Consider the following 14,301-nt stretch of genomic DNA (forward strand, 5'->3'; position numbering starts at 1 on the left):
GTGGGGGTTATGTGCTCAGTCTTACCAACTCCAGTTAAAAGCCTTGCAGTAGCATTCTGGACCAACTGGAGAGGTTTCAGGGAAGACTACCTGACTCCAAAGTAGAGAACATTACAGTAATCAAGCCATGACGTAATTAAGGCATGAATTACTGTCTCAATGTTTTGCTTTGAGAGAATTGGCTTTACCTTCACCAGCTGCATAAGATGATAAAAACCAGACTTGACCACATCGCCAACCTGGCGAGAGACTAAATGTACATCCTTCAATCAAACGAGGTGTGAAAAATTTGACAGGTGGGCGGGACTTCCATTGGTGGGACTTCCATTGGTGGGACTTCCGGTGGCGTAACCGGATGTTGTCATTAACCGGATGTTGTCATCACAAAGAAGCGAATATTTCTAATTGTATGTTTTTAGATGTTTTTACATTTAAAAAAAAAACATGTAGTTTCTCCACCTTAAAGGTCACTCAGGTTAATGCAGGCACGTCACACAAAATTCTGATAAAAAGAAAGAACCTGACAGAATTGTAAATTCATTTTGTTTTAACACGTGTTATTTAGATGGACGTTTTTACATCTAAAAAACAAGAAAGACAAAAAGTAGATACAGAACCTTTCTTCCTCTGCTCAAATGTTTGAGTAATCTAATCTGCACCAGTAACTTGTAGAGATGATCTAAAAACAGAGAAACAAATGAACTGAAAAAATAGTTAAAAAATAAGCCAAACATGGAATTATCTAAAATTTTATGAGTGCTCAGTACGCTGTTTCCAAATTAGAAATGGATTCTACAGCTAAAAGACTTTGTTTGGAATCATGAGAGACTCCATTTGGTAAAATGGATGATAATTTTAGTTACCTTAAGCTTTTCTTTTTTCATCTTAGAACAATAGTTATTGAGGATTTAGAGAAAACAGTTTTCTCCTCATCTCACGTGGGAGCCAGAGGTTGGGACCTGTAGGTGCGGTCTATGTAAAACATCCCAAGAAACTGAAAAAATAAAGGTTATAAAGTCCTCAAACATAGCACTGTTTATTGAATTAAGGCAGACATCCGCAGCTGTTTCTTGTGGATTGTCTCAGACAAAGTCTTCACACCAACTGTAGTCAAAGTAATTAAGACGACCGTGCTCCTTCCTGACCCAAAGTGTCGAGAATTATCTCAGTTAATACACATCCACTGTTTATTGAATTAACGCGTCTGCGCTGTTGCTGAGGTGTCTCAGGGGGTGTGACCAGGGGCGTAACCATGCACGATGATCGGTTGTCGTCACTAGGGGGCGAATCTAGAATCAACGAATTAAAAAAACAGAGGGGCGTTCTTCAGTGTTTGTTTTAAATACTAGCAGAAAACACAGCAATTTACCTGCAGCATTCGTTGGAAAAGAACACTCGTTGAACAATGGTTAGAGAAATTCATCAAACTGGGGAGAAAAGCAAGGCGTGCCGAGATGATGAACACCATCTACACCATCTGCTTCCTCTTCTGAGATACCTATCGGAATTTCTATCGTAACATACTCTGCAGATGATGATCAAACTTCACCAACAACAATGGATGAAAATCAGGCCTCAGGTCAGCTAAGACGTACGTCTCTTCTGTGTGAAACCCCAGTAACCGTCTACAGGCATACGCGCCGTGAATTGGATGCCCTGAAGAAATCAACATATTACCTAGAGGCCTCCTCTAACAGAACCAGAACAGACACAAGTCCATTATCTGAGGCCATAAGAATATCATTAGTGACTTTCAGCAGAGCTGTTTCAGTGCTATAATGAGCTCTGAAACCTGACTGAAACTCTTCAAACAGGTCATTGCTGTATAAATGTTCACACATTTGATTAGCAACTATTTTCTCAAGAATTTTAGATAAGAATGGAAGATTGGATATAGGTCTGTAATTTATTAAGTCATCTCGATCAAGTGAAGGTTTCTTAAGTAAAGGTTTAATTACAGCTACCTTAAAAGCCTGTGGTTCTGATCCGTTTACCTCCACAGGACTCTCACATGTTGTTTTTTTTGCACAGAGGATCTTTGTAGCAGGAGCGCTCACTCTGTCCTTCTTCGGTGTCACCAATAAGCAGCCACTCGTCCATTCCACATATTCCTCTAAGAAAGTTTGTTTTTTTCCAATAAAGAAACCAGCAATAATCCATCAGACACTGCAGATCCAGATGTTTTTGTCCATATCTGGCACTAACATCCTGTTTTTAAGAGTTTTTGATTTTTAAGAAGTGCATTTTAAAATTAAGTGAAAAATAATTGAAAGACAGGTTATGATTTATTTGAAATACGATTCAATATTTTTGGGTTTTATGAAATTACTCATTACTTGTCTATCTTATCTTCAAATATTAGTGGGTAACCCTAAATGAAAAGAAAGTTATTTTGAAGTAAATCCAATCAACGTTGATTAACTGAAATTTTTGAAAATTGAACTTGGATGTAAGCTGATAAATATGAAACCTAAACTTCATTGTTAATTTCTTACCAAAAAGCTTCAGATATTTCTATAAATCCAGGTCCCTCTTTAGGACGTGGTGTAAACTGAGAGGACTATTTATGTGTGCAGAATATCAGTTTTTCTCCCTGAGTGTTTAAAGTGTGAAGCAGAAGAAAGAGTCTGGTCCAATAATCAGTAAATCCCTGTTTAGTTTCATGCTCCTTCTATCTCCATTAAACACAAATGAAGTAGCCCACCAAGTGGGCTTTATGAATAAAGCACAGAGATGTTACTGCAGCAATCATTTAAGATAATTAACACCATTTAGAACTGCAGTGACAGGAGATTAATATTAATTTATTAATCACCAACAATAATGTTCCCACAGGATGCTGTAAAACAGGCAGGATTTTACCTTACTCTTCTGCTTTTATAAAATGCATTATTTTTAAAATTAGACCTTTCATTACTGAGCCGTTTCACCCTGAAAAATAACTCATTAAAATGAGCAAGGCTTGCATCCTTTTCATCAGTCCTCCACACACTCTAACATCAGCGCATTTGAATTATTTTTGTTCATATATTAATTGGAATAAACCTTGTTTCATTGAAGGTTTTACTTCTATAAACCAGCTGTAGCAGCAAAGGACAAGGAACACAAACACACTAAGACTGACTAACTGGGCTGATGTTAAGGCATCTGTGATTTCAAGAAAGGAGAAAAGAAGAAGCAGAAGAACATTGTCATTCCCTGTGTGTCTGTAGTATCTGAGACTTTAAGAAGGATATTTTCCAAGCATCATATTCTGGTGATTTTAAACCCAACAAGACTCCCAGACAGAGACGGCTTCAGCCCAGGTTAAAACACCCAAACACAGGCTCGGCAGGGTGGTATCTGCAGTCTAGTGCAGCAAGGATTGTTCAGACCTTGACACTGGAGGAACTAAACAGCAGCTACACAAATGGTTGGCCCAACACGGAAGAACCAGCTCAAGAACCAGGTCAAGAATCAGCAGTTCGTTTACATGTCCGGGACAAAGACAGCAGAGTGGACATTTTGGACATGGAGCACAGTTGATTTGAGAGAAGAGTGAAAGAAGCAATCTATGTTAAACATGAAAAACAAATCAGAGGGTAGGGCCAGTGACCCATGTGTTCTGATCAGCCCATTAGTGACCTTAATGGCCCCATGAGTGTGATTGTTCTGACTACAACTTGTAGCCTGTTAGTTTCAACCATGACCAAGATTAAATGTCTTCAAGAAAGAAGAGAAGAAGTCCGGTTACCTTCTACTAAAGCACTTAGGATGATTATGTCCTGACTGAGAATCTGCACCAGTGTTCCCCGTGTTAAAGAGTCATTCCTTTCCACTGTTGCCCCATGCTTGCTCAGGATGAGAGATTGCTGCAAAGTGAATGCAATCAGCTGCACTGCCAACTGGCATTTACGATCAACTGAATGTGATTGAAGAATGGCCCTCTGTTTCATCTTTGCTCCGACAAATTCTAATTTGTCTAGAGCAACAAAACCTTTTTAACCCCAAAAAATGATTACATTTTATAAATATACATTATATCAAATATTGTTGTATTGTGAAAGCAAATTAAATTGTAAGAATAATGAAAAGGTTTGAAATATTACAAGGAAAAAAGTCTTTCATCTTTTCTATCTTTATAAAGACAAAAAGTAGTTGAAAAAATAAATCCCAAACTGAATTTATGAGCTAACTGACTTAAAGGGACAGGAAAAAACTATTAAGATCAATTTGGTGGGAAACGTCTATGTGGGTGTTGCATAAAAGTAGAACAGCTACTCAACCCAGGCTTGCATTTTTATCGTCTGTATGATCCAGAGCATCCTCTAAACAGCAGGTTATGAAGAGGTACGTATTTTGGGGAGGCTAAAGAACCACATGTGGCGGCAGAACCCTGGTCCAGTATGTTGTGTTACAGGTACAAACCTAGAATAAAAATGACCTAAATTGTTTACTTTTGGAATTATTTTTCAGAGTTGTGACTCCTGCACCAACACAGAAGAGTCCTGAGTTCACAGGTACAAATATTTACAGAATTATAAAGTTGTGTCTTTATCATTAGGTGTTGAAAATGAAGCCAAATCATTGTAGCTGATGCTGTACATAGACACTGTTTAAAACAGTGGTTCCCACAGTCAGGGGTGGGACCCCACCGGGGGTCATGAATCAACCAATCTGGGGTTTTGAGATCTTCTGCAGAAGTCAAGCCAAGTAATAAAAATTATGTTAAATCATACTGTAGTACAGAGTAAAGCTTTATATTGGCTGTAGATGTGGTTTATATGGTCATATTAACACAATACTGATATTTGGGGGCCTCCTCCATGAGTTTGGGAACTACTGGTTTAGATTGTACAAGGTGATGTATACCTATGTTTGCACCAGTGATGTTCACCTTGTGGTTCTGACATCTCTGTGACTGAAGCTCATCTTATCTGTCTCCAGGTCCTACGGTTCAGTCCACCACCTCGTCTCCACAGATCATCACTATCACCTCTGCTGTCCTCTTCAGCCCTACAAGCTCCTCCCTCAGTTCTGCTGCTGACTACACTGAGCCTGCTGAACTCATCCAGGAGGTACCAACAAGCTATCATCTCCTCTGTTGTAGTTAGAGGACTCTTTCACACCACAGCTGTTTGGCCTATTTTAACAGACCAGAGGTTCTCTGGCACCAGCCAAACAAGCAGACTCTGGTCACCTAAAACATCTCAGATCAGCTGGAAGTGAACCGTGGTACCTTGATTCCAGACTATCCAGCATAGAACAACATGCTGACCGCTCGCTGTGTCCCTGCTGCTCATACTGGGTGTCGCCAAGGTGTTTGGTCCACTTTCAAGAGTCTAATGTGAAAGTGAATCCTACCAAATGAAGGTGGGAAACCTTTGGGCATTCTGCACCCAGTCAAACAGAACAGAGTTCCTGAGACTGACCTAGTGTGAAAACATCAGGAACAAGAGATGTTTCTGAAATGTTTGACTCAGATGGTCATTTACCCTGAAAGGCAGCGCCGTCATTATGTTCCTCGTCTCTTTTAGTAATTCAGGTGTGGTTTATAAGGATGTTTAGGCTTGTTTTAACAGCATTATTGTCCAGATTGGTTTCTATGTGTTTATCTGTGAATGTCGACGTGTGAAGGTTTCTGGGTTTACAGACAGATCCTGGTCTTTCTTGCTCTGCTGGCTTTACATACTTCACATTGTGTTTAATGGTGAATGGCCTGCTCTTGTTTAGCAGTCAAGTCCCCAGAGAGCCCAAATCGCTTCACATCACATTCAGCCATCCACCCTTTAATACCTTCAATACGATTAATACCTTCCTCAGGTTGAGTTGTCTGCAGATATTAGGAACCTATGGTGGATCTTTGGATCTTCAGGTGGACTTTAGACTTGGACTTTAGGTTTTAGTAAACGTGGAGAGCAGTCCTTTCTTTTTTTTTTTTTATGTTTTATTTATGAATGTTTACATATAGTTTAACACATTGGGCACAATGGATACAAATCACATTAATCAAAAATACAAAATAGCCCAATTCACATCATCCCTGAAACATTAGCAAACAGCCAACCCCAATCCCAACCATAAATGAGACAAAACCAGACCAACAAATACATTAAAGAAAATTTGAAAAAAGAGATCAGCCATTATACCCATATTTAGTCTGGTGCAATGGTACTTAAAGAGTTGAAATAGTTAATAAAAGGGTTCCATATCTGGAAAAACGTGTCAGCATTCCCTCTTAGCCTAAACTTAATCTTTTCTAGCTTTATAAAAGACATAACATCTCTCAGCCAAAGTGTTATGGCCAGGGGTCGAACTGCCCTCCAAGTCAACAAGATTCTATGTCGTGCCAACAAGGAAGTAAAGGCGATAACATCCATCTGCCTTCGGCCCACGTTCCCAATGGGACTCTCAGGAACACCAAAGATTGCCACTAGTGGACAGGGTTGTAATGTAACCTCCAAAACCTTAGAAACCACATCAAAATAAAAAGCCCAGAATGGTTGAAGCAATGGACAGCTAAAAAACATATGAGTTAAATCACAAGGGGAGGTCTTACATCTCTCGCGCATATCAGCAATGTTAGGGTATATTTTTGATAGTTTTGATTTTGATAGGTGAAGTCTGTATACTGTCTTAAACTGAATAAGGGAAAGTCTTGCACATGATGATGAGGTGCGAATCCGAACCGTCACTCTGTCCCAATAATCTGGCTTGAATTTAAAACCCAAATCCTGTTCCCATTTAGAAACAACATTTTTTTGTAGAATGATTGCCCAGGGCACCAATAAACATATGTATTTGTTATATGAGAGCCTTGCTACTAGGTTTCAACTCAAAAAGATCCTCCCATGAATGTTTGGGGGGCATCCTTGGGAATTCAAGGGACACAGATGATAAACAGTGTATTTGAAAATATCAAAATAAATTATGTCAAGGTAAATTAAACTGAGAGGATAACTCTCTAAAGCTAGCAAATGTGTCATGTCTAAAAAGTTCCTGAAAGCATTTGATACCTTTTCATGCCCAAACTCAAAATGAAGAGTCTGAAAAGGCAGGAGTGAAAAGATGATTGTTGCAAATTGGGGCCAAAGCAGAGACGGAGGTAGGACCAAAGTGACGCCTAAATTGGTACCATATTTTTAGAGAACTAATTAAAATTGGATTGTCTGCATATTTTGACAGAGAAACAGGAAGAGATGAAAATAGTAAAGCTGAAAGTGAAGTGGACCGACATGATTCAGCCTCAAGATTGCACCAAGTAGTATGGGGAACCTTCAACCAATAAATGTACTTCTGAATATTGGCTGCCCAATAATAAAACATGAAGTTTGGCAGAGAGAGACCACCACTGAGCCTATTCCGCTGAAGTAAGGCTATGCCAACCCTAGGTGTCTTGTTTGCCCATATAAATGAAGAAATCATTCGATTTATAGATTTGAACAAGGATTTAGGTAAAAATAATGGGATACATTGAAAAAGGTAAGAAATGTAGGCAGAATATGCATTTCAACAATATTAATTCTACCAAGGAGCAATACCGGAAGGTTAGTCCATCTCTGAAAAGCCGATCTAGCATAAGATATCAAGGGATTAAGGTTTACAGCTCACAAAGCCTTAAATGAGCTGGCAATATGCACTCCCAAATATTTAAAACCCGAACAGGCCAGGTGGAAAGGGAAATCAGATTGTCTAAGCTCCTGTGCTGATGGATTTATAGAAAAACATGCACTTTTTTGTATATTAATTAACCTTGTACCCCGAGAAAGAGCCAAAGTTCCAAAGTATTTCCAAGGTCGAAGGAAAGTAAGCTACTGGGTTTGACACATAAAGCAATAAATCATCTGTATATAAAGCAACCCTCTGCTCTATACCACCACGGGTTACTGCCTGAAATAGGGAAGAGGTTCTTAGGGATATGGAAAGGGGCTCAATTGCTATTGCAAAAAGCAAAGGTGAGAGGTGGCTACCTTGTCGTGCACCACGAGAAAGTGTAAAATAGTCTGAATTCACTACATTTGTGTTCACAGATGACAGCGGCATGGTATATAGAAGTTGAATCCAAGAAATGAAACTGCTACCAAAACCAAATTTTCTTAAAACTGTAAAAAGGTACTCCCATTCCACTCTGTCAAATGCCTTTTCAGCATCAAGAGAAACAACCACCTCAGGGACAGTATAGTAATTTTTGTAATATATTATATTAAGAAGAGTACGGATATTAGAAAAAGAGTGTCTTCCTTTGATAAAACCTGTCTGTTCACCTGATATAATCGATGGGAGAACTTTTTCCAAACGAGAGGCTAGTAGTTTGGACAACATTTTAAAGTCTACATTCAGAAGACTAATAGGCCTGTAAGATCCGCAACAAGTAGGATCCTTTCCCTCCTTATGTAGCAGAGAAATAGAAGCCTGTCTGAGAGTCTGAGGGAGAGAACCTAATTTCCGTGACTCTTCGAAAACAGATAATAATAACGGGGCCAGTTTTATATGAAACTTCTTATAAAACTCAGGGGGGAATCCATCCGGGCCCAGAGACTTCCCAGATTGTAAGGATTTAAATGCAGTTGTGATCTCTCCCAAAAAAAGAGCTGCATCAATCTCTGCTGCAACCAAGGCTGCAATTGTAGGGACATCTAATCCATTAAGGAACTGATTCATATTCTCAGAGTTAGAAGGAAACTCAGATGTATAAATCTCACTATAAAATGATCTAAAAATTGAGTTAATTTCACTAGGGTCCAAAGTCTGGGTCCCTGATTCATTTTCAATTTGTAGTATTTGGCGACTAGCAGTTTTATGTCTTAGTTGGTGGGCCAATAAACGAGAAGCTTTATCACCATATTCATAATAGTTGCCCCGAGACTGCAGACTACAGTAATTTCTCAGCTTCCTGGGTTGACAGGAGATTGAATTCAGATTGAAGGTTAAGACGTTGCTTATATATTTCAGGGGTGGGGTTAAGTGCATATTGGGGATCCAAAACTTGAATTCTAATCAAGAGCTCATTTTGTTTAACTTTATTTGATTTGGATAGGTGAGAAGAGAAAGAGATAATTTGACCTCTAAGGTATGCTTTAAGGGTTTCCCATAATAAAGACCTTGACATATCCTCAAAATCATTCATCTCCAGAAAATTATCAATTGAATGAGATACATATTTACAAAACTCAGAATCAGATAAAAGTAAAGAGTTTAACCTCCATGGACGTTGCATTTTCTTCCCCGGGAGAAGTACCATATCCAAAACCAGAGGAGCATGGTCAGATATAACTATTGGGAGGTATTCTGAATTTGAGACTTTAAGGACCATAGAACTGTTTATGAAAAAATTGTCAATTCGGGAATATGTGTGATGTACATTCGAAAAGAAAGAATATTCCCTACCCTGGGGGTTGTAAAACCTCCAAGGGTCAACATATCCATTTTGGATCATGAAATTTGAAAAGGCTTTGGCCATAGCAGAAAATGTCCCAGATCCACTGGACGACTTATCTAATAGTGGATCGATAACACAGTTTAAGTCTCCTCCAAAGACCAGAAAAAGTGTATTTAGGTCAGGAATCATCCCTAAAAGGTTATTAGCAAATAGAGCATTGACAAAATGTGGGGCATAAACGTTAACCAAGACCACCGGATTGTTCATCAAGGTCCCTACAGCAATTAAGTATCTCCCATTCTTGTCTGAGATTAGCTTATCAAGGGAAAATTTATTTTATTCTTAAATAAAATTGCCACGCCCCTGGGACTAGAATCAAACCCTGAGTGCAATGTATGACTCACCCATGGAGTTTTTAATCTGTTTTGGTTTCGGATTTGCAGGTGAGTCTCTTGAAGAAAGAGAACATCTGCATCTAGATGTTTTAAGTGGTTAAACACCCGAGATCTTTTCACCGGACTGTTTAGGCCCTTCACATTCCAGGACAGGAATCTAACTGTACCATTCATTGTGCCACACTAGGAAATAGGTGAGAGATGCAAAATATGAAAAGACGATAGACTGTCGTAAAATGGCAGGGGAGAAAGACAAAAAAAAAAAAAACACAAAACACACACACACACACACACACATACCCTCCACGGCCTCAAGCCATTCCCACCCTGTCCCCATGTCCCAACTTAGCCCACCCTGAACACGGTGAGCACAGTATATCCCACACAACTTTTAACTTCCTAAACTAAACCCCTGTTACACAGCAAGAACTGCATTAAACATACACTTCCAAATATCGGATAAATATTCCCCAGCATAAATGAAGCACCCTACGTGTCACTTATGATTGGTACTCAGACAAACCATAAGAGCCACGTGTTTCAATTAACCAAAGAGCAAACAATCATAACACAAAATTGTAAGAAACAGAATATCTAAATGAATAGACCTAGAAAGAGTTAGTTGTGCCTCTCAATACCTCCTCAGCTCCTCCCTTACCTGAAACAATATCAGGATGTTAGTGTTTCTAAAGCTCAAGATCCTTTGTTTGTTCCTTGCACGAATTCATTGGCTTCTGAGGCAGATGTAAACCACTTTCGCTCCCCAGTTGGTAGAGTAACGTGCAGTTTCGCTGGAAAAAGCAGCGCTGGTTTGTATCCCCGCTTGTAGAGTTCAGTCATGACGGCTTTAAACTCTGCACGGCTCTTCACCACGTCGGGGCTGTAGTCCTCATAAAACTGGACCTGATAACCATTATAGATGAGCTCACTCTTTTTGCGGGCTTCACGGGTTACCAGCTCTTTAGTTTGTAACCGATGAAACCGCAAAATCACTTGACGCGGTTTAGCAGACTTGGGAACCGGACTCCGGTGTGCCCTGTCCAGCTCAGGCGGAGAAGACAGGACTTGCGATCCAAGAACTTCTACGAGGAGCTTAGAGAAAAAGAGTGAAGGACGTGGACACTCGGCGTCCTCTGGCAGCCCCACGATACGTATATTCTGCCGCCTGCTGCGTCCCTCTAAATCCGCTATCTTAGATTTTAGCCACTTGTTGTCTTTGCGGAGCTCAGTGCATTCAGCTGCAAGTTGATCCAACCGTTGGTCAACCTCAGCGTACACCTTTTCCAAAGAGTTAATCCGCTGCCCAAGGTCCTTAACTGCAGACTGGACTTCATCCAGCTTGGAGGACAGGTTCTCTACAGATAGCTTAAAGTCCGCTAGCAAGGCAGCTCTGAGCTCCTCTAGCAAAATGCTAATCTCGTCTTTGGTAACTGGCATTGCCGGTGCGGGAGGTTCACGGTCTAGTTCAGATTTACCTTTTGACTTTGACATTCTTCAGGTTGTAGGTGGTTGATAGAGTCAAGTAAATACATACATATGTATATATATATATATATATATATATATTTAAAGCCAGGAGTTTAAGAGCAGAATAAGACAGGTTTGCAAGATATATGACAGACTGTCCCGTTAGCAAGACTAAAACACGTCTACCCCGTAAACGCCATTACCGGAAGTCCAGAGAGCAGTCCTTTTAACTGGATGGACTCTTTATCAGTCTCTTGCTGGCCACGCCTTCAAGCTCCACCACAAAATAACATCATCTGTTTTCAGGAATTAAAAGATACATTTCACTGCTGAATAAAAACAAAACGTACCGAACCAGGATCACGTGTACCGTCATGTTACCACTGAGATTTTCCTTTAAATAGAAAATGTTCACAAGTAGTTAATTTGCTTCCTTAAAGGAGTTTATGACCTACGAACACTTTCTGTGCTGCAGCAAGTTTTAACACTGCCTTCAGTTTGTCTGAGTACTGCAGATGAATTTGTCGGATCTCTGACTTTTCCCAATGAACAACTGCATTGAAATAATTTGAAACCATCAGAGTTCCTGTGGAAGCAGCTCCAGGAGAAGAAGAAAGGTGATGACCTGTTGCTCTTATTTACTGCTCTCTCAGCAGCTTCTGTTTCTGCTGCAGAGTTGGCTTCATTCTCCTCAGGTATCTGTGTGTTAGATTCAGCAGCTGTGCACAGATAACCACTGCTTTCCGCTGTCCCACTGTAATGATGGAGTAAAGGAGATAATTTCAGTCGACAGGTTTTCTAACGATGTTCCAGGTGTACCTTAGGGGAAAATGCTGTCATTTTGTCTGGCTTTCCTTTGTGTAATAGCAGCTTCGATTCCCTCATTCTCATTCCAGGAATGATAAACCAATAGAAAGGAGGAACCTGTTAACCAGTTAGCCTGTTAAGCCCGACGGACGCACCGGTGGGTCCAGCTGAGACGTTTTTTCTCCGCCACTAAAATCATGTCAGACAGCTAATTTTTTTACCTAAATCCCTGACAAGAGGAGGCTTTAATGTTTTTAAATCAATTCGCCAAATTTGTTTTTTACAAATACCTTCGGTTTTACAGCAATTTAAACACCTTATATTACATTAAACGTCCTTCAGACAAGGCTGACTCTGTGAACAAAATGTAACATAAAACCACTAGACACACTCACCTTTCTAAAAATATGGACAAGGAGCAGTATGGACATATATTATACAGTACAGACCAAAAGTTTGGACACACCTTCTCATTCAAAGAGTTTTCTTTATTTTCATGACTATGAATATTGTAGCTTCACACTGAAGGCATCAACACTATGAATGAACACATGTGGAATTATATACTGAACAAAAAAGTGTGAAACAACTGAAAATATGTCTTATATTCTAGGTTCTTCAAAGTAGCCACCTTTTGCTTTGATTACTGCTCCACACACTCTTGGTATTCAGTTGATGAGCTTCAAGAGGTAGTCACCTGAAATGGTTTTCCAACAATTGAAGGAGTTTACACAGTTTACAATTACACAGCTTTAAAGGACTCATATCATGCTGTTACCAGGGCTGCTCTGGGTTTTTCAGATCATTATCTAATCCACCTCATCCCAACCTACAGACAGAGACTAAGAGCTTCCAAACCCAAGGTTCACACTGTTAAGAAGTGGACTGAGGAATCAAAGCAGATGCTACAGGCCTGCTTTGAATGCACAGACTGGACTGTTTTTGAAACCTCAGCCACTGACCTAAACCAACTAACTGATGTGGTGACATCATACATCAGTTTCTGTGAGGACATGTGTGTGCAGACCAAGACCTTCTGCACCTTTGGGAACAATAAGCCATGGTTTACTCCACACCTCAGGAATCTGCGCAGGGAAAAGGAAGAAGCTCACAGCAGTGGAGATTGGGCGCGGTACAGGCAGACCAGGAACAAACTAACAAAGGAGATGAAAGCATCTAAGAGAAGCTACAGTGAGAAGCTGAAGAACATCCTTTCTACTGGTGACACTTCAGCTGTATGGACTGGTCTGAGAAACCTGACTGCCTACAAGAGCCCCTCCACCCATCCTGAACAGAGTCGTCTCCTGGCCAACCGTCTGAATGGCTTCTACTGCAGACATGACAAGAAGCCATTCACACCTCAAACCATCTCCTCTACATCCCATTCAGGAACAAATTCCTCCCATAAAGCTACCAACCCCCTACCTTCAGATCTTCTGCCTGCACTAAAGATCTCTGAGGAAGAGGTAAACAGGCTCTTTCAGCGCATGAAAACAAAGAAAGCTGGAGGACCTGATAACGTCTCCCCATCATGCCTGAAAGCCTGCGTACATCAACTTGCTCCGATCTTCACAAGGATCTTCAACAAGTCACTGGAGAAATGTGAGGTCCCCTCCTGGTTCAAACGATCCACCATCATCCCGGTTCCCAAGAAACCCACCATCCTAGGATTAAATGACTACAGGCCTGTAGTCCTGATGTCTGTGGTCATGAAATCCTTTGAGCGGCTGGTGTTGAAGCACCTGAAAGACATCACAGGCCCCCTGCTGGACCCCCTGCAGTTTGCTTACCGAGCAAACAGGTCGGCAGATGATGCTGTTAACTTAGGTCTACACTTCATCCTGCAACACCTCGACCAACCAGGGACGTACGCCAGGATCCTGTTTGTAGACTTCAGCTCCACCTTCAACACCATCATACCAGACATCCTCCACCAGAAGCTCACACAGCTCAACGTCCCAGCCTCCACCTGTCAGTGGATCAACAGCTTCCTGATGGACTGACAGCAGCAGGTGAGACTGGGGAGCATCTTCTCCCGATCCAGATCAATAAGTACTGGTGGCCCCCAGGGGTGTGTTCTATCCCCACTCCTCTTCTCTCTGTACACAAATGACTGCACCTCATCGGACTCGTCCATGAAACTCCTGAAGTTTGCAGATGACACCACTGTCATTGGACTGATCCAGGACGGTGATGAGTCTGCATACAGACAGCAGGTGGATCAGCTGGTCCACTGGTGCGGTCAGAACTACCTTGAACTGAACCCACTCAAGA

At 40.8% G+C, this 14,301-nt stretch overlaps 1 protein-coding gene across 3 annotated transcripts in view; it reads left to right on the plus strand.

The window, feature by feature from the left end:
* LOC124881678 (interphotoreceptor matrix proteoglycan 1-like) overlaps window positions 1-14,301 on the plus strand; it is an 81,344-nt gene that overhangs the window by 30,161 nt on the left and 36,882 nt on the right. For all 3 annotated transcript variants that reach the window (XR_007041712.1, XM_047387380.1, XM_047387381.1), the window contains exons 5-6: window positions 4,456-4,499; window positions 4,927-5,057. Coding sequence is in view for 2 of the 3 variants with exons in the window: in XM_047387380.1 (XP_047243336.1) it covers window positions 4,456-4,499; window positions 4,927-5,057 (175 nt within the window). In the remaining variant the exon portion in view is untranslated. The remainder of the gene's footprint in view (window positions 1-4,455; window positions 4,500-4,926; window positions 5,058-14,301) is intronic.

Source organism: Girardinichthys multiradiatus, chromosome 15, assembly GCF_021462225.1.
Source record: "Girardinichthys multiradiatus isolate DD_20200921_A chromosome 15, DD_fGirMul_XY1, whole genome shotgun sequence".
Taxonomy (NCBI): domain Eukaryota; kingdom Metazoa; phylum Chordata; class Actinopteri; order Cyprinodontiformes; family Goodeidae; genus Girardinichthys; species Girardinichthys multiradiatus.